General features: G+C 41.8%; 1 protein-coding gene across 2 annotated transcripts in view; it reads right to left on the reverse strand.

Annotated features, from left to right (window-relative positions):
• nrg2a (neuregulin 2a) overlaps nt 1-19,831 on the reverse strand; it is a 65,765-nt gene that overhangs the window by 14,644 nt on the left and 31,290 nt on the right. The window contains exons 2-3 of one of the 2 annotated variants that reach the window (XM_076102118.1): nt 19,355-19,523; nt 17,979-18,097 (exon numbers count right to left, since the gene is read on the reverse strand). In XM_076102118.1, the coding sequence (XP_075958233.1) occupies nt 17,979-18,097; nt 19,355-19,523 (288 nt within the window). Of the gene's footprint in view, nt 1-17,978; nt 18,098-19,354; nt 19,524-19,831 lie in introns of those variants that run through there. The other variant, XM_076102119.1, reaches the window with a different exon arrangement.

The raw sequence follows: 19,831 nt of genomic DNA on the forward strand, positions 1-19,831 counted from the left end.
CTCTCTCCGCTGGTTGGAGAAGTGCGCTCTGCCTTGCTCACAAGCACACTCCTGGTTTAGCTAAAACAACAGAGGTTAATTCCCATGCTATTTAGCATAACAAAGCAAACAGATGACACCCGTGTGAGCTTCACTTGCCGGTATGAGTCAGCGCTTTGCATAATCCAAACACAATATTAAAACTAAAATTAGAAACGTCATGTCTTATTAAATTACCTATAATACCAAAAAAAGATGTCAACTTCCTCTGGGTGTTTCCGTTGGCATGTATTGAGGTGGTTCTTATGCTCTGGCAGACATGCAGGTTTCCTATTACGAACATCCATCCAAAGAAAATAAATAAATAAATCTGCAGCTGGTTTAATCGGATGACTTGTGATTTATTTCTGACCTTTTGTTGTTGGAGTTAAAAAGGTGTTATATTTGTTATGATACAAGTAAGTCATAAGCTGTCATGTTATTCTTCTGCTAAAGTTCCCTAAAGACGTTTCAATCTTTTCAACATAACACAGCACTCATCCACTGTCACCTCAAGAAATGTTCCGAAAACATTTCCAAGTCTACCAGTTAATCATAACTACCTCATCGTCACACCTGACCTCTCACTCGGAGTGCTGGCGTGTAAAAACGCCTCGTAAAAAAAGATCAGACAAAGCTGTTGGGAGGAAGGAACCTGAAAACATTGTAAAAACAACCTCCTACGCTCAAAATAGAAGCCTTGAGCAGTCTTCAACTGTAAAACACGCTACACAAAAGGCAGCGAAACAAACTGCGTTGATCCCTATCTGGGGCAGTGGCCCGTCCCAGAATGCACTGGTGAAAGGGAGGGGAACGTCCTGGACAGATCATCAGTCCTCTGCAGGGGCGGGCTAACATGCTCACACATCATCACAGTTCACCTGGTTTACATGTGGGAGGACTGTGGGTGAAAAACAGACGACCCGGAGAAAACCCACACAGGGAGTTGGAGAACATGTAAACTTCACACAGAAAGGGTCAAGGCTGATGTTTGAACCCTGGACAGGTTTATTTGGCTCCTGGTCACACCAAATCTGGTTCTCTGTACTCACCGTTTTACTGGTTCTCATCATTTTTAGTCAAAAAGGTAACTTCTGTGATGTGGTTCTTTTTGAGAATGCATTTTAGTTTAAGTGATTGTTGCCCCAAAATGACTTTGACTACTAGGCTACATGATCTAATGCTTTTGCTCTTTGAACTCCAAATATATTCTAACCAGCTGCAACTTATACTTTTGTCTGTTTTAAGGTCACAGGTTCCTTTGTACACAGCGGTTCCTTGGGCATCGATCTCTATAGTAACATTAAAATAGTCAGCGGGCCACCCACTGTACTCCGTTGGCCAGATTTGCATTTGCATGACATTTGGGATTAGAATGATCCAGAACCACATTAAGGTAGAATACTCTCAGATAATTCAGTGTCCAGAGAAAGACATCGGTGGAGCTCAGTGATTATAAAATGCATTTGTGGTGACATTTTCTCAACTTAATTTTGCAAAACAATCGTGTCACTCTCCATCACTGTAAAGAAAGACTTGAGTTTGTATTTGGATGATGACATGTTGGTCTGCACATCAATACAGGATCGGATATTTGTACCATTTTCCCCACAACTTAGAAACATTCAACTAACTGCTGCAACTAGCTTTAGTTGGCGCGTGACCCAAAAAAAACAATCCATTTGCCTGCAGTCACCAACTGACATCCAATCTTGGACACAACACAGAAAGTGTCCAAATCTTTTTCTTCTCTTCTCCTTTTCTCTGCCATTCTCCCTTCTTTCCTTTGTGTCCTCCAATTACTCCCCATAGCAGACACACTGTTGTAGCACAGAGGAGTGAGGAACAGTTCTGTTTCAGTTTGTCTAAGAGCACAAAATCACTGAAAACTTGAAGGCAACAGAAAATATCAACAAGTGGAGATGCAATGATTCAGATTATTATGTCAAGTTTAAAGGTCAAAGTTTGGCTTCTTTGATTCAAACAGCTGGAGGCGAAAGCGAGGGAACTGCAACTAAACTGATGCACAGAGCATCTATAAATCACACGGGTGCACCGTCTTCAGGTTTTCTAATAAACCTGTAAAACTTGACAATAGTATGTAAAAACCTGCTGAGCAGCAGTAAAATGTTGACGACCCTGAGATGCCATGGACTTTCTGTATGAGAGTCTGGTACTGCAGCCAGTGTCTTCATGTCTTCATAGTAAATACTGTAAGTAGCATGAACTTTAGCACGTGTATCAGCAGGTCATTTAAAAAACATATGAATGTGTTTCCATGAGATGTAGCAGCAACCAAATACACAAGCTTTCCCTAAATGTAACCAAAGTGCTTTTGGTGCCATAAGCTTAACCACATTAGGGACTCACGATGCCAAATCTTAGATTTGTGAGTTGTCCATTGTTGATTGGATTATGCACTATCCAAGTGCCCGTCTGGCATATATGATGTAAATGATGTGTTCCTTCAACAAGTTATGTTTTGCAATAACAAAGAACAACATTCTGTATCAAAATCCTTATCCAGAAACAATATTACTGTACAATGAATTGAAAAGCCATTTACTGACTGAAAAACATTGTGCATGTTACGTAGAAGTGAAAACTTGAAATTCAACACAAAATGCTTTCTCACTCTCTCTTCCCCCTTTGATGTTTTCACAAATAGCAAAAGTTGTAGTGACCCTGAGCGTTTTGTTTGGCCCCTTGATTTGAGTCTGATTGCACTTTAACATGACAAACCAGAAAATGAGAAGAATCACATAATTACCACAGAAATCGCCGGTCGTCACTTATGAGAAAACCCATACAAGGAAAGGTACATGCAGACCCTGTACCCAGTGATCTGGCTCAGCCAACAGTGTTTACTCAGGTTGCACCACATGTTTACTCCAGATTAAAACTAACGACAAGGCCTTCAAATTTATTAACAGGGTTAGAGATACAAATACAAACAACAGAGGAGCATCTCATGTAGGGACGTGTGGTGGGGATGAAAAATACTATTTAAGTTATTGTACAGTGTGGCTCACAAGATAACTTTTGGCAAGCCTTTATGGAAATACATTTCCTCAATAACTCCAACTGTCTCCAACTGAACATAACATATCTGCAGTTTTACAACAATGTTAGAGACTGAAACAATAGCTAGCCTTTTTGTTTTCAACATATCACGACCACCGTAGGACAACTTTGTTGTTTCTGAGGGTTACATATATATATATATTCCATAATCACTGACTGCGACCTCTGAAAGACTCGCAGTTTAAGTTTATGTCTTTTCTCAATCTGTGTTTGACTGTATGTGGTCTGTGTTGGTTTGTTTTATCCGAAGCAAGTTATTGTATGTGAACGGCGTTGGACTCATTTGTGATCATACGGTGAGGCTGCTGTGAACAGAGCACAGCAATTCCTGTTGACAGTTGGTATAATAACATGTGTAGTGAATCATTGCCACGTAGAGCAGCTGTTCAGCCGGGTTAATGTGGCAGTGATTCCAGCATGTGTCCAACAAAGACAGTACATTGCACTGTCATGCACCCACACACACACACACACACACACACACACATACACACTGTGTAATTCAAACAATTTATTTCACGAAGCAATCAAGACACAAATTCTGTCTGTCCTACTTGATCTCTTCTGTTCCACCTGCTCCAGTTAGTCCTGTCAACTGAAGGATTGTTTCCTCTAAATAGTGTTTTGAAGTGACAATTAAGGGACGGATAACAGTGGGCAGCACTGTTAACTAAAATAGCTTTGTCTTATTTGGAAATTAGCAGTTTTTGTTCTTACTCCCCTTTTGTGTTTCTTTATTGGTTGTCATCCTCTTTCCACAGACAGTACCTTTCATCTGCATCCCCATGAGGCGAGACGGTAATGGTGAGGCTAAAAATGGTTGATTAAAGAGAAACCTTAGACCTTAATCTCTGTGTTTCATACTCGTCTTGCCTCGCAGTGCGAATGCATTCAATCACCGCGAAAGGATTTAAGTCATGGCCAGAATGATATCAAACTCCATTAAAGTCTTTAACAGAGAATCCATACATATCACGCAGCACAATCCCCCACATCACAAAGGGGACAAGAGTTAAGGTGTTTCTGTCAAGGTTGACTCTGCTTTCCTGGCTGGATGTCGGACACAAATTCCTTTAACCCATGGAGGAGATCAGCGGCTCTGCTAAACAGAGTTTGTTTATTTTCACTTATGTGGCCAGGGATTAGTTAAGTTCGCTTGGTTTTTTTAACCTTGGGTTTCAACTTTCCTCGGCCCTGTAGCCCTGGGGCTGAATCTGAGTTGGAGTTGAAGAGGGGTTTCCTCTCGGTTAGCAAAAGCCACAGTGTTTAGCCATCAGCCCTTGCCGCTGACTTTGATTAATCCTTCATGGCCCGAGAACTGAAACGAAAAGCTGGGGGTGCAGGCAGGACCATCTGGAAACCTTCATAAACATGTCTTTCCACGCTCTCCAAAGGATTCTAGGAAAATCGTAAAAATGAAAAGAGAGGTCCCTACTGCACAGTTTCTTTTCCTCTTGAGGCACCCGTGCATATGCAGCAAACAGAACAGCGCTCACACTGACTCCTAGCCCCGCGCTGCACCTCACAACCCAGCACCAAACGCTGAACTGTGTAATGAAATACATGTTCAATTGGCCCGTCTATGGTGCAGAGTTCTAAAACATGTCCCCCTAATTTATGATAAATGTTGATAATTTACCTCTGGTTGGCGTAATCTTTTTTACTTCTGCGCTGCAATTGAACTGAAAGCCATCTCAAAACATGAGACAGAATCTGATTCTGCGCAGGAAGAAAGCCAAGGCAGTTATTCAATCGGCGATGGATTGGTTCCTTCTGGACTTTGTTATGGCTTTGTGTTTTCACTCTTAAAAGCAATGTTATCAGGATAAAATGTATAAATGATGCAGCCTATTTGGGAGTTTGTCAGTGAGCGAGAACAGGGTGTCTCAGATATTACTACATTTCTGCAGTGAAGAAAGGAAGATAAAGGGACACAAAGGTCCAAAAACTAAAATGCATATCCAACATTAACATCTTGACCATTTCTTTTTTGTATATAATCTAAATGAAGTGCTAGCTGGGCAGTAGTGACTCAACAGGTAGCAAAATACAGCAAAACCACACAGGGCCTTTAACTCTTTCCTTCATCGTATAATTTACATCAACACAATTCAAACAAGGAGAAAAAATTTAAACTCAAGCCATAAAAATCTGTCAGATGGGAAAGTGATTGAACGTCTTAAGTACAGACCCCTCAGGAGACGCATTGGATGCTTTCTGTAATGGCTCTGCCACCCAGACATGCAGAGACATTACAAATACAAGTCAGTTTTATGTACCAGAAAAAGGGTTGGGAGCGCCGCTCCCCTTACCTCTAGACACTTGGCAGGGAATGTCTGACATGTCTCCTGTTACAGCTGGGACCAAGATCTTTTATCTCTATACTAAAGGGCTAATTCATATTGCATGCATCCTTGCTACACTTGGACTGCATTAGGGCCATGTCTCTAATCTGACAAGACTGTCTATCCAGGATGGAATTAATAAATAAGATAAACAGATAACAAAAAAGCACAAAACACCAAATATGTGTGGTTCTTGTTCAATATGAAGTTGTTGACAGCTGGTCTGATGTGGTGAAAGAGGATGTGCAGTGAGGGTTAAGATCATGCTTGCATAAAAGAGACAGTGGTTTTTAGCTATTTATATTGTAAGAGTAGTGGTATTAAACGGTGGTATTACAGTTCTATAGAAAGTGAAGCCGGAGAAAAAATGCACCAATACCAAAGAAGATAAATGCCTGGACCTTGTTTGCAGACATTACATGTGCTGGGTTTCTCTTTATGAAAGATTTAAACTCTATTATAATGTTCTTAACTAAACAATACATGACAATACATGTTTTCATTTTCAGATGTAGAATGGCAATATATTTTGACAGGAGCTCAAGTCCAGACAAATGTAGCAGCAATGAAAGAAAAAACTGAAACAAATGAGAAGGAAGTGAAAAAAATAAAAAGAGAGATGGATACAGGAGTAATGAAGGGAAGGGGTGGGTTGAGAAAGAAGGTTTGACGACAGGATCTTAAGTTGGAAAATATATTTCAGCTTGCCAAAGCCAACAAAAAACATGCACGCACCTACTTCCACACATACACTATACTGTCGGCACACCCAATCAATGGCAACATCCAGCATCTGTGTCTTCCAGCATGTTGTACAAAGTGAGCAAGAACGATTTCATAGAAATACCCAAAGAGGAATTCAATTACTATTTACTGTAGGTAGGACTCACAAAAGAACCCATTATGAATGAGAGCGCACTTAAAAGCTTTTTTTTTCAATAGAAAATTATCCTCAATTCAAACACCTTCAATATGAAACAGGAATGTTTAGAAATTAACAAAATGGAGCCTGCCAGGAACATTAATCTACCACCCACTCTTCATCAAGACTGCCACTGCCACAACCAGTGTGTCTTCTTTTATATTCTTGTCTCCTGTTACCATTTTTCAGTCACATAGCTGATATGCCTGGTCTTGCCTGCCTCAATCGTCTCAGCACTGAAGTGAAATCAAAGAGCAGCCCAGTGTGTGATTGCACAACAGCTGCAGTGCAAAGAAGCAAAGCGCACTTAGGAAAGGCAGGGTATGGTGCGGTTGCACAAACGGGTGCTGGTATGGCCGCTGGCCTGGCGGGCACCAGAATGTGTGCAGTTGGCAACAAAGTGACACATGGTGTTTTACGTGGCACAGTTCCAGACAGGGCTGCTCCATGCTATGTCCTTTCAAAAGCAGCTCAGGCTCAGCGTTATGTTACTGCGCTTCCTTGTTTTTGGTCTGAGGATGCCTGTTGCTTTAATTTCCCCACTCTGACCTGAGAAACTATTGTTTACTGCATCCTTGTGCGTGCATCTTTGCATCTTTCTCTGGCTACTGCAGTCACAGATGAGCAGCACAAGGTGAGCAGGAGCAAGATGATAACTCTGCAGAAAACAATGGCACCCTCAAGCCGGGACATACGCTTAGACATGAGTCACAAACAACACACAGTTACCAAAGAATAATCAAATCACACAATCATTTCGGTCAAAGAGAAAATTCCCTACATGTTTACGGTACATATGGTCATCCACTATAGAGCAACTGAACCCAGTGACATCTTTTGTATAAGCCCTGTGGACAAATAGAATAGAATATTTTGTGAAAACACACTCTTCTGTTCTGCATGCATCTGCTGTTGAAGTGATATTTACTGTAACAAGATGTCGCTCAGCTGAAGCAGGTCAGTGTTCAACAACAGGAGATGTCTACCACTTTTTAATCTGGAGAAAATGTAATATTTGGGGCATAAGGATTCATCGTGGGGGATGTACACACTTCATAAAGTGACTAAAGCAAAGTCTGACTGATTTAAGATTAGATGACAAAGTGATATACTGTCATGAAGCCAGCCTGATTTAACTGTAAACTGGGCTGAATTTCACTGAGAAGTTTAAGTTTTGTAGCTCATATCCTTTATCTAATTGCAGTGGTGGATGTTACCGAGTACATTTGGTTGCATGTTTCTACGTGCAATTTTGATGTTCTTGTACTTTATTTAAATATTTCCATGTTATGCTCCTTTATACTACTACTCCATTACATTTTAGAGTGAAATATTTATAGTTATAGCAGGCGGCCTGCGGTTCTGAAAAGTGACGCCAATGCAAAAGTCCCTTACATTTGCATTCTTTGTAATGGCCATCAGGGGGCGACTCCTCTGGTTGCAAAAATACATTGATATGTACCTAGCTCCACCCTCTCGTGTAACTTCTGGTTGGAAAAATCCAACATGGCGACTGCCAAAAGGCCGAATTTGAGGCTTCAAAACGGATGTGAACAAACTATAATTACTTGTTACTTTGCAGAACAAGCTTATGATTACAAAACATAATCAAATACATTATGATGGATTATTATGGATTAAGTTACCCAACAGTAGAAACATTTGTTGAAAGCACCACCATTGCCGGGTGCAACTTTAAGGTGATGCTTACACATAATGCATTAAAATTCATAATCCATTATTATATGTTGATGCTAATACTTTTGTACTTTTACTGAAGTAACATTCTTAAATTAGGACTTTTACTTGTAACAGAGTATTTCCAAACTGTGACATTGCTACTTTAACTTAAGTAAAAGATCCGAGTACTTCTTCCGCCACTGTCTAAATGGCATTTCATGACTATATTTTCGACATATAACCGGTTGTACAGGACCTGGATGGAGTTCTGGGGAAAGGCACTTAAAAAGAAGTCACCTACAGAAACTATACCATATATTGCCCAAAAAGGTTTCGCAAAACGATTCTTCATAATTCATCACTTTAAAAGGACAGAACCTGAAGCATCCACAGCTCTCCTATGCCCTTCATCTTCAACAGCTGACCCTCATTTCTGAGGAAAGGCAGACTTTGCAACCTTGAACCAGATACAGAAGACATATACCACAGCTCCATATTTGGGTCTTGTGCTCACAGCTACAGTAGTGTCCAGCTGCTAGGACTAAAGGTTTCCCCTCTGCGGTTCCCCAAAAGCCAGAAAGCACACGGTCTGCTTGTATGTGTGCGCCGCAGCCCTCCTTCACTCATATACACACACACCACCCACACTCGCTGTACATCCTGAAAAAACGGCCAATGGAGCCCCGGCTGTTTTGTTAGGCTGCCACCCTCTGTATACTAAAGGATGAGTTCACTTTGAGTGTACCTGTGACTAAAGTGAGGCCTATTCCATCCCACCTACACACTGAAAAGGAAATGGCCTGTACGCTCTGCTGACGTACACCATACAGAAAATCACCACGAAAGGACTTACTCACCTCCACGGTAGTGATGTGACGAATACAGTTACACAATCCCCAACAAAACAGCAAGGAAGCAGCGCGATGGAGTAATGGGAGGTTTAGGATGAGAGACAGCTGTGGCAACCAAACCATAGTAGTACGCTTCTGAGCTTTAAGCAATGGAATGGTAAGTATATGTTCCCCCCATGCTCAAAGACAACTTTGAAAAAGTTTGAAGACACACAGGATCGCTCATGTCCAATTCTGAAAAATGCGAAGTAATAGGAGGAGCGGGGATTTCCTTTGATGTGGGTGAACAATAGAGCTGGCTTTTTTCACTAGCCCTCCAAGAGACTGCTAAATATTACCCAGTACAAGCAAGCCTTTATGACGCGATGAGTCGTTTTTCGGCCATAATTTTGCCCCTTTCAAAGTATTAACAAACACAGCAGTGTTTATTAGTTGTTTGGCAAGTTAAAACAGAATCGTGCACAGTCATCAACAGTTGGGGTCACCATAGGGGAGAGACCACCAGGACAGCTGAGTGGGGGGGGGCCTGAAAGGGAATATTTTATAATGCTATTAATGAAGTCTCAGATAAATTCTGTCTCGGGTCCTGGAAGAGTTAACAAAGCCCTGCACACAGTGATACCTCATGTCACCTCCTGCTCACATCACTCAGCTTTTCAAGTGTAACAGCTGCTTCCTTCCACACACATAGCAATATCCTCACTCATTCACACTGAGGGCTTAACTGTCCCACATAACACAGCCAGATTACTGGATATCCTACGAAGTGAGATGTGTTTGGATTTTCAATGACTTACTTTGTTTTGTTAAAGATTTGATTGAGGGCGCCCACTTATCGCGTCGGATCGACGAGATTAAAGTGAATTAAGAGAGCAAGCGAAATGTAATCAAGGTCTGAGAAACGTTTCTTTTTATTTAACATCTTCTACTATTTTATTTTTCCTCTGATTCTGACAATGATATCATTCAGCAGCTGCCTCTTCTCAAACACATTACCACACATGTACAAAGCTAATAACGCATTCCATGCATAGCACTTGTCAAAAAGCGATAAAATTACCGATATATTAGGGGGCTGATTTATGTGTCATGAGTCAACCGCCTAACATTACTTATCTTCCACGACAATAAATTGAGATTTTTGGAGTTCTTAGTAGACTATGCTTCTGTTGCTATGGGAGAAATACATGAATACACCTGAAAACTGAGCTGAGATTTGAAGAAGGGTTCACGAAATGTGGTATACAAAACGCCACCAAATATGCTTATTGCACGCGTGATCAACACAAACGAGCCCCAGGCCTAAATGGTAATACAAATACCTAGATGCCAAACAAAAGCAGCCAAAACATGGAGGTGTTTGTTTTCTTACAGGTAAAACAAGCATGCAACAACTTTGTCCTTTCAAGTTGGTTTATATTGATCATGAATTAGTATTTCCCCTTAATATATCATTCCTTTGGATGACATTTGAAGTGTAAGGTTCAAGTCCTCCTCAGTCCTGCGCTGTATGTAATCACTGAACCCGTTCGTAGCGTCACAGGCCGTGCCCCGATGGCTCAGCGCTGCTGCACGATGTGTGCTTACGATGCTGTGGGTGTTCATCCGCTCATGACATAAACTCTTCCATCTACTCTGGATCTTCCCGGATGTACCGGATGCTGCCCGCTAATACAGAACGGCCCTGACGATAAACAAAAACAAAGTGGCAGCGTGGGTGCAGTTACGGCTTTGTGACTGCCTCCAGAACTAAACATTATCGTGGATGAAAATCTAAACAAGGTCTGAACTCTGACATGCTCCAGCTGTCGTGAGGTAAGACGTGATAATAACAAAAGTTCATGACATTTTAGCTTGGAAGGTGAAAATAATGAATTGAATTTTAAACTGTTGGTTTTGTGTGGTCATTGTTTTGCATTTGCTCAGATATTAAATTTAGACCTTTACATCGAGGTTATTTTCAATTCCCGTGCTAACAACAACTTGTTTTGTGCTATGCGTTTCTTTTAGATTACAACATCTTATTTCTTCCACAGAGCATAAATTGGGTCCTGATTTTGTGGTCAAACCCGCCAACTGTCAAGACCTGAGATTCTGTTGCAATCAGAAGGCCACCTCGGAGGAATGCCTGTCCAGACCCCGGGACTGAAGATCATTTTGAAAAAGTGGGCATGACTAATAGCACTGCGGCTTGATCCACAGAACCTGACAAGCTGTTCTCCAGTGGCCTGTAAATACAGAACGTTTGGCAGATGTGAAAGGTCTGTTCCTCTCATGGCTGCTGCTGCTGCTGCTGCTTACCCACGTCAATCAATACAATTGATTGGCGTACAGATACTCCACATTCAGCCACGACCACAACTAACATCCTTTTGCATCATGAGTTTATCTTGTCGCTTGCGTAGTAAGAGTCACTGAGTTTTGTTTTTACTACGCAGACTAAATGGAGACATAGAAGGAGTGAAGGAAGTTGTTGTTTATCTAGTTCAAAGTAGTTACTCTAATGCTTCACTTACGTAGGACCGATATGACAAATTACTTGAAGAAAACAGAAAAGGCTGAGGGAGTTTTTTGCCTGGTGTTTGTTAGTGTTGAATCATGTCCTCTGTAACATTAAACATACATTTAAAAAAGAATGTCTTTCCATTTCAAGGCTTAAAGTTTACTGAATCATATTCTACAAATCATGAGTCAGAGTGTCATCACATCAGTTAGTACGTTTTTCTCTTGTGTGTCGCCGACTATCTTCACCAAGTATGAGGAATGAACCGGACCACAGGCCATTAAACATGATTTCACCTGTCTATAGTTTAACATGACATGTGACAATTAGGTCGCTAAAATATTAAAACTCTACTAAAAATAATTACAGTAGAAGCTGACTGGTTTAAATTATTAACAAAATACTTATTTTACTCAAGGATATCTGGAGTGTAACACATCGGCTCTAACAACTGATCTTAATTTGAAATTAATGGTTATAGACCATTGTAGCTGTGTCCTCTGAAGGCAAATTCAGTATGAGGAACGATTTTATGATTTTCTTTGTTGTAATGGCCAATTGGTGACTTTACTGCTCACTAAAAGTGCAACATGTTCTGATTCTTTATCACTTTCAGATGCTTTTCTGCTGTTGGTCTGGTTTTCTGGCATACCAAATCAGCACCAATCAGCACCATCCTTTTGTTCTTTAAAGGTTTGCATCGACAAATAACTTTGAATTGTGATTAGTAGATTATTTCTGTAGCTAAAACATAAGCAGTGCATGTGAATTCAGCTTCCTGCAGTGGCCTGAAGTCAAATGCAGCATATGGTATGTGAGAGTGCAATCTACTTAAAGCAAAGATCCAGCCACGGTATGTGTGACCAAGATGCAACACCTTGTGTAGTCTCAACAAATTGACCTTGCCACGTTGTTGCGGAGAATTATTGTTTTGTCCACAAAAGTTGTGTCATTTCGAGCTAGTTAAGCAATAGTTTTGTGATGGGGTGTGTGTGTGTGTTTGACTTCAGGATGGGGAGTGAAAACATACGTGTAAAGGTGTGCGCACATGTGTCTGTGTGTGTATATATGTATATATGTGTCTGTGTGTGTATATATGTATATATGTGTGTGTGTGTGTGCGGGCCCGCGTGTGTGCGTGCATGTGCAAAATTGTTGCTGGTGGGCCCCAGCATGACTGCTGAGGTTGGAGCAATCATATGTTCAGCTGTGATTTCCATCAACACATTCCTGGACGCTCACACACTCTCTCAGTGGAGCTGCGCACAGCACCCCCCAAGGATGTGACCTGCAGCCTGCAGACACATGGCTGCCTCACAAGCGCTTATCACAACACAGCAGCCTGTAGGATAATGGGAGGCCTTAATCTGAAGCCACGTGGAGCCAAGCAAACTTTGACTCGCGTTGCTCCTTCACACTGGCCTTATAGAAAACAGTCGATGATATACTACACCGTTCTGCAGAAGGCCAGCAGGTCTTACCATGCCGGACTGATTACAGGGTAGAGGTCAGACCAAATGGACAACAAATGGTCCCTAGTCCTCTACACTGGGGGTTGGGCATAAGGCTGCAAACACCACTCTGGAAAAAAGGCAGCAATTGTTACAGAAATGGCTAAAAGTACATATGATATTCCAGACCACCAGGAGACACACACTCACACGCATACTGTACACTTGTGCGCATTCTGTCACAATGCCGAAGTTGGCAAAACACAAACAATAAAACGGGGAGGAAAGTCTTGTGGATTCAGAAAAGAATGTACGAAATTGCTCCACTGATTGATATAACGTTTTAAAAGCAGCGAAAGTGCAGCCACAGTAAAAGGAAAGAGTATTAAAACGAGTCTTAAGGCTGCAACATTGATAACAAGCAACTTAGACGTTCACCTCAGCAGAACATCCAACCATCTGTGCTGAATAACACAGTAACTGGCACTGCCCAGCTGACAGAGTGCGTTTCTCTTCTGCTGGTCAAACAACAAAGACATGAGTAAAATCCCCAAACAGGTCCAATCATTCAACGTTATTGTCAAACTGCATGGCTGGCATGAAGCCGAAATGTACTGCGTGCTTTGAAATGCATGAGGGGTTCACTTTGAGTTTAGGTTCAGCCTTGAACACGCTATGGCTATTTTTCCCGCCCAAGGCAATTTGCACGTCCATGTCTCAGCTCAGAGTTGCAAAGGTGTCGCATTTGTCTTGCTACACAAATATTGTTGGCTGGACTGAGTAATGACCAGATGTTATGTGTAGTATCAATAATGAGGGTTTATATGTTTTTGCTTTTTTCATGGCAAGTGGCAGTGATTGTTCGACTCCACATACTCCTTTATATGACACATTTTGCACTAAGTGGAGCAATCACTTTTTATTTAAGGAATGTTTAGGCAACTCCTATTTATTCACACCTCAGGGCTACGTGTCAGGTTTGTCTAGCACTCCTTGTGTAATTGATGCTATGCATATCAACTCAAAGTGAAATATGTTCAAACTAGTTGATAAAATATTTTTGCTGCGTTTGGTACAGCTGAAATTTCACTCGTGAACGACTATTTACTGGAAGAATAGAAATGCAGAAATATCCCCTGTCCCCCTAAATTAAGGGAGGGGAAAATAACCCTGAAAAACAGTGACCGGTACAGTGCAGGAGTCTGTGTGAGCTGCTGAGCTTGTGGTGGCCTGTATTCACCATGTGGTGGAGCTGAGTGATGGTTTTCCCAAAGTCTGCCTTCACCAGAACAGACAGCAAGGCAGGCACAGCCATGTGCTATGTTCTCTCTCACCGTGAGGGAGAGGATGATGCTCATGTTTGACTTTCACTTTCTGTCTTGAGCGAGTCAGTGGGAAAGCCGATATTTCTAATGATTGCATTTTCCTCAGAGACTTCACATTGATGAAGCAGGTTCAAGCCGTGTTAGCATGCTTTGCACAACACAGGTAGAAAAAAGCCCATGCCCTAGTAGCTGACTGTAGACGTACCAGATACAGGAGGTGCCTCGGCAAAGCTAGCAAGCAATTACTGCATTCTAAAATGGGTGTGAAAGTCTCCTCTGCAACACAGCGGGCTCTTGTCTTCCTCCTCTCCATACTGTTGTCCCTTACTGTCTGTCTCTCTTTCCTCTAGCTGTATCCCCCTCTTGTTCTGTACCGTAATGTCTTTGTCTGCTTCTTGTCATGCATTCCCTCATTTTGTCCCCCCCCCCCACCACCTTTATTCACGCTCTCTTCTTCTTTTTGCTCTCTCTGTCCATCTACATCTGCACCCCTCCCCTTGCTCTCCCTCCCTAAAAGGCACACATACACAGATAATACTGCGGCTACATGCTGCTTCGGCAACATACTGCAGCAGGCAGGCATACTCCACTGCAGCCCTTTAACACAATAGTCATATATCTTATGACCTTAGGATGCAAAGCAGCTCTTGGTGGAAATGAATTATGTGTCCTCTGCATCCAAATCTAGCAAATAGCCTCAAACAGATGTTTTTTGAAATCCAACCTGTTTAATAGGCAGAGAGAGCCCATTATTGTTACAATCATTCTCCGCAAACGTCATGTGTCTTTCTTTACTCAACATCTGCTGATTTCAGCCTTTCATCAGCATATGACAATCACAGCAACATGCAGTTTGCTGCCATTTCCTTTTATTGACGTACTGTATGTAGTTTCTGCGAAGCCCTCCCCTGCCGATGGACATACCACCCCAGCTTCGCCCTGTCTTGCCTTCTCCCCTGAAGCATGACAGAACTAGGCGTGCTGCTGTAGCACAATGGGACTTTTTTTTTTATTTAACAGAGAACAGGCACATTCGCACACACACAAACAAAAACACCTCGGAGACAGACATCTGATGATCACGGCACAGGATAGGACATTCAGTGATGCCATTGTTTGAGCATCCAAGAGTGACTAAAGGAAATGTCAGTGCTGACAGACAGCCACGCATAGAATACGTACATGAATGTGTAAAAATGTGTGCCACAAATACACACGGTTTTAACATCAGTGAATATTTTGGACCAGAAGTTAGGGGATATCATGTTTAAAAGAATGTGTGCTGTAAGTGAAAACAGTGTCTAGTGTACCGTATAATTGCTCAGTCATGTTTTATCCATTGTGGCTACTGTACGCCTCAGCCCACTTGTTCACCGCTTTGTAATATTATATTTTCTTTCATATCGTTGCATTACGAGCCCTTTTGCCGGCTAAGATCATCATATAGAGTTTCATGGGCCACCAGTCACATGTTCATAAGCCTTCATTAAACACTCAGGCAGACAGGTGCTACCACCAGGGATTCCCCCGACCTTTGCAGGATGTACAGCACAAATTAACCTATTTTATTTAATTGCCATTAAACATGACTCAGTGATTACTGTTGAATTTTTCATAAATGTTAGCACCGCATGTCTGGGGCTTTGAATCTTGCGTCACTGACCCTTTGAATATTGCACGCTCATGAGTAAAAAGAAATATATCACTGCGCTGGAATAAAGCCAAAGTGTCTTAACAAGTGTACAGTATGCTGCATGTCACATGATCCAGCTATAAAACTCAACTGAAGCTTTTTTGATCTCGGGAAAGAAAAAAAGAGGCGATGTGAAGCCTTTAAATACAAGATGGATGACTTCTTTTTTGCACTATTGTTTGCTGGAAATCAAACTTGGATGTTGGAAGCACTGAGAATCTGTGTTTTCAAACACAATGGGCCCTTTCTTTATCTGAAAAGAGCTGCTACTCTGATAATGCAGCTCAGCTTAAGTCTCTCTTAACCGTAAACAATAGCGGTAAAGGGTGGCCTTGACAAATAAAAAGGATGAAGGGGGAGTGATTATTGTGCCTGAATGTGAATACAAGGACACTGAGTGATGCCTTCCTTTTTCCCAGTGGTGGGCCGTCAGGGCCAGCTAAGCCTTCTCTGCTGGCCTAAACAGAATCACAAAGTTATATCTATTTTATAATTGAATGTGTGTTTGCTGGTGTTTGCTGGCGTCCTCGTTCGCCGGCCGGCGTTCGTGTTCGTCGGCCAGCAAACGAAAACACTGTCATTGTGTTAAATACGTTGATTCTGACTTGTCCGTTAATGACGAAGCATCCCGTCATCGCGGGGTTATTTCGGACATTTGATTCTCTTTCATTCATTTGTTTCCCCGCTAAGCTAGTTAGCTTAGCCTCCCTGAACACACGCAGGGCCTCAGCTGTTTTTTGTTATTGTTCCGGGTTCAAAAGGTCACACATCCCGTTGTCTGTTATGTGAGCGCAGTCCACCGAAAACATTATATTTCGCACAATTTAAGCTTCTGCATTTTCCAAATGCACTAGTATTATTCAAACGTATTGTTCGGTTCGTAAGCCTCGTACCAAACGGTTTAATACGAATACGTGCATTATTACACCAATAAACAAATAACCGTAGCTCAGTAGGACAGCACTGAAGGCCCAGGTATAAAATGCACGGCCACTGCTTTTTCCTTACCAGCTAATATACCTCTCATGCCAATGTGGGATGTTTACGGAAGTCATCGTGGTGTCATGGTCAGCAATGAGAATTAGAGTATCTCCTCTCTAGTGCCACTGTATTTTCTTCATAAGCGGAGAAATTAACAGATATATGAATCTAGTCAACTCAGACATGGTTCACCTGCGGCAGAATGAATATGTGGTCATGCACGTTAGGTTTGATAAAAAGGAAACGCCATCTGCACTAACTCTGCTCAACATCACAGCCCCTTGTCTGCACAGCATCAAAGTCTTGAGACATTATGTAGCGGTCTTCGGGTCTTCCAGGTGAACATCCGATTTCTGTCTCGCCAGACAATCTGCCGTATAGTTCTTTGACAGTCCTGAACAAGATAACATCAAGTCCTCCCTAGATCCAGGCAGAAGCAAAGCTACATGAATTGTATCTGCTCTGTAAGGTATGTGTATGCTTTTATATATATATCTTTCATACTGGCTCCATCCACTCAGACAACAAGCCACCCACAGCAGCTACACACTCACTACCCGCACTGCTTGGAACACACACAAACTCAACACCCAACCAAATGGAAGCAGCTGCTTTCAAAACTCTCTCATCTGCTACAGTACTTTGCAAAACTCAGCAATGCACACACACCACTGCTGAACGAGCCTGTTAGATTCTATCACACACTCTAAAGACACTTTCTTTTTCTTTTCTTTTTTACAACTTTCATATACCTTCATATTCTGTCGAGCTATCTTTTGCATTTTGCACTCTACTGCTTTTGTTGTGTGCTAGTGACGGTCAAAGGCACTGTGTGCAGTATAGTTATGTTGGATTTCACATTGCCAGCAGACTGCAGTGAATGTTAAAAACAGAGATCAAACCATACATTGCATTTAAATTCCACTCGTCTCCGAGTACGATGTACCACTGATTAATGGGCCACAGACACATGTGTGGACAGTTGCTCTTCATGCATGTTACCATTGTCACATGCCTGTTTGCGATGGCTCCTTTTCATCTCTCATTTGGCAAGAGAGCAGTCATAAGAACATCAACGATCTACATTAGTGCCTCTTCACTTGTTGCGTAGGAGTCAGTACTCACTGGTTTGCACGTTAACAGTGCCAGTGGAGTTGTCCTTTCCCAGTTGGTTCTCCACCACACATGTATAGTTCCCAGAATCCTCCAGTTTTGCTCTGCTGATCTGGACTCTGGAGTTTTTCCTGTGGGAGACAACACTTGCACAGCTGAGTCAGGGGAATCGGGGCAGGGAGGAAATAGCATGGAAACGCAACAAGTGGAAACATGGGGGACAGAGAGGCAGACAACAGGGCATGCAGCAGCATGGCAACAACTCTTTGCTTGATAGGTACACATAATCTCTTTCTCTGGGGCCAAATTTGAGGGGATAAGCTGCTTACAATAAGCAAGCATAGCACCAAGTGTTACCTAGCATTCTCTATTATAAAAGGGACTCTTGGTTTTACAGCCCAAGTCAATATCCTTACATCAGTAGGAGGTTTTACTGTAGTGCTGTCTAACTAAGTTATTTTTTGCTGCTGGGTAGTTTCTCCTAAAAAACCTTTGAGATATTGTCTCACATGGATGTATTAAGAGAGCTGAATATGGCGGTGCCAGTGCTGCTAAGTTTCCCCAGTGGTCGACTGTAGAACTGCAACAAAATAAATCCTCTGCAGCCCAAACAGCATTTTTCCCAATGGGCCGCTATCATTAAAGAAAGAACACCTCAAACTACAAACAAGGTAATATATGACTCTTTATGTTATGACTTAATAAAGAGCAAAAGGCTCATTTATTTGAGTGATGTCATCCTTTTGTAAAGTCTATGGGCTGAGCAATGGGCCACACAGCAGCTTGTTTGGCTGAGCAATTTTTATTCCAACGAATGGGCACCATCTTTGAGTCTTGTATCCAGTTTTTTTAATACATCCATGGAACAGGACCCCAACAGGAAACAGCAATTGTGCAAGGCACTGTGGGTTTTGGTCTGGTTTTACTCGTAATTAAGTCGCTGAAATGTTTAACTGCGACATGCTAAAATGAGGTGTTACAATGACCCCGTAAGGTCAGTCATATACCCGTCAATGTCTGGCTGAAGATTAGCCAGAGGTTGTATTCCATCAAGCAAAACGTGACCAGTGGTACTTTGTGAATGTACTGAAGTGAAGGTGGATGTGCTTTATTTCCTCTAAATGTTGCTTTTTAATTGTATGAGAAAGACACATGAGCATAAGGAGGGCTGGTAAATTGGCTTGATTTAGTAATAATCATTACACTACATTTCAATAATAAATAAACCCTGACAATCCCAAACAATAGATACATGTTTTGTTTTAACTACTCTATTGATATAGATTTTTGAATTGGTTTTAAACAAAAACTTGTTCAGTCTTCCTCAGTCTCTTTTCATCTTACACTCTTTGTGTTAGGTTTACAGGACACGGGTGGCTTATACTCACTGGCTGTTCCGTATTCTGATTTTTTTGCTTTTCTTCAGCTCGTTGCCATCTTTGTACCATCTGTAGGTGGAGTTCGCTGTGTTCCCTGTGGCCTCACACTTAACTATGAGCTTGCTTCCCTCGTCCACTATTATTGGATTCTTCATTGGTTTTAACTTGGGAGCCGCAGCTAAAAGGAGAAAAAGAGAAATAGTCAATGTTTATTAACCACCATAGACACACACTTGATTATAGTTTTGGTTTGCACAGTTCATTTAGGCTTGTGTGTGTGTTGGTGTTTTAGGAAAAACAGCGAGACAAAGAAGGACAGAGCAGAGGAGCCAATCATCATCTCTACGGACTGAGCCAACAACTCTCTCATGTGACCACCAGATGTTGTCACTAGAGACATTATCAACTTTGCCTCAGACTAATAAACAGGCTGAATTTCACTCCGTCTTTGCTGCTATGAAAACACCTGAAGCAATATTTAGCAAA

This window comes from Anarhichas minor, unplaced genomic scaffold (genome assembly GCF_050575085.1).
Source record: "Anarhichas minor isolate MPS153535 unplaced genomic scaffold, ASM5057508v1 ptg000027l, whole genome shotgun sequence".
Classification (NCBI taxonomy): domain Eukaryota; kingdom Metazoa; phylum Chordata; class Actinopteri; order Perciformes; family Anarhichadidae; genus Anarhichas; species Anarhichas minor.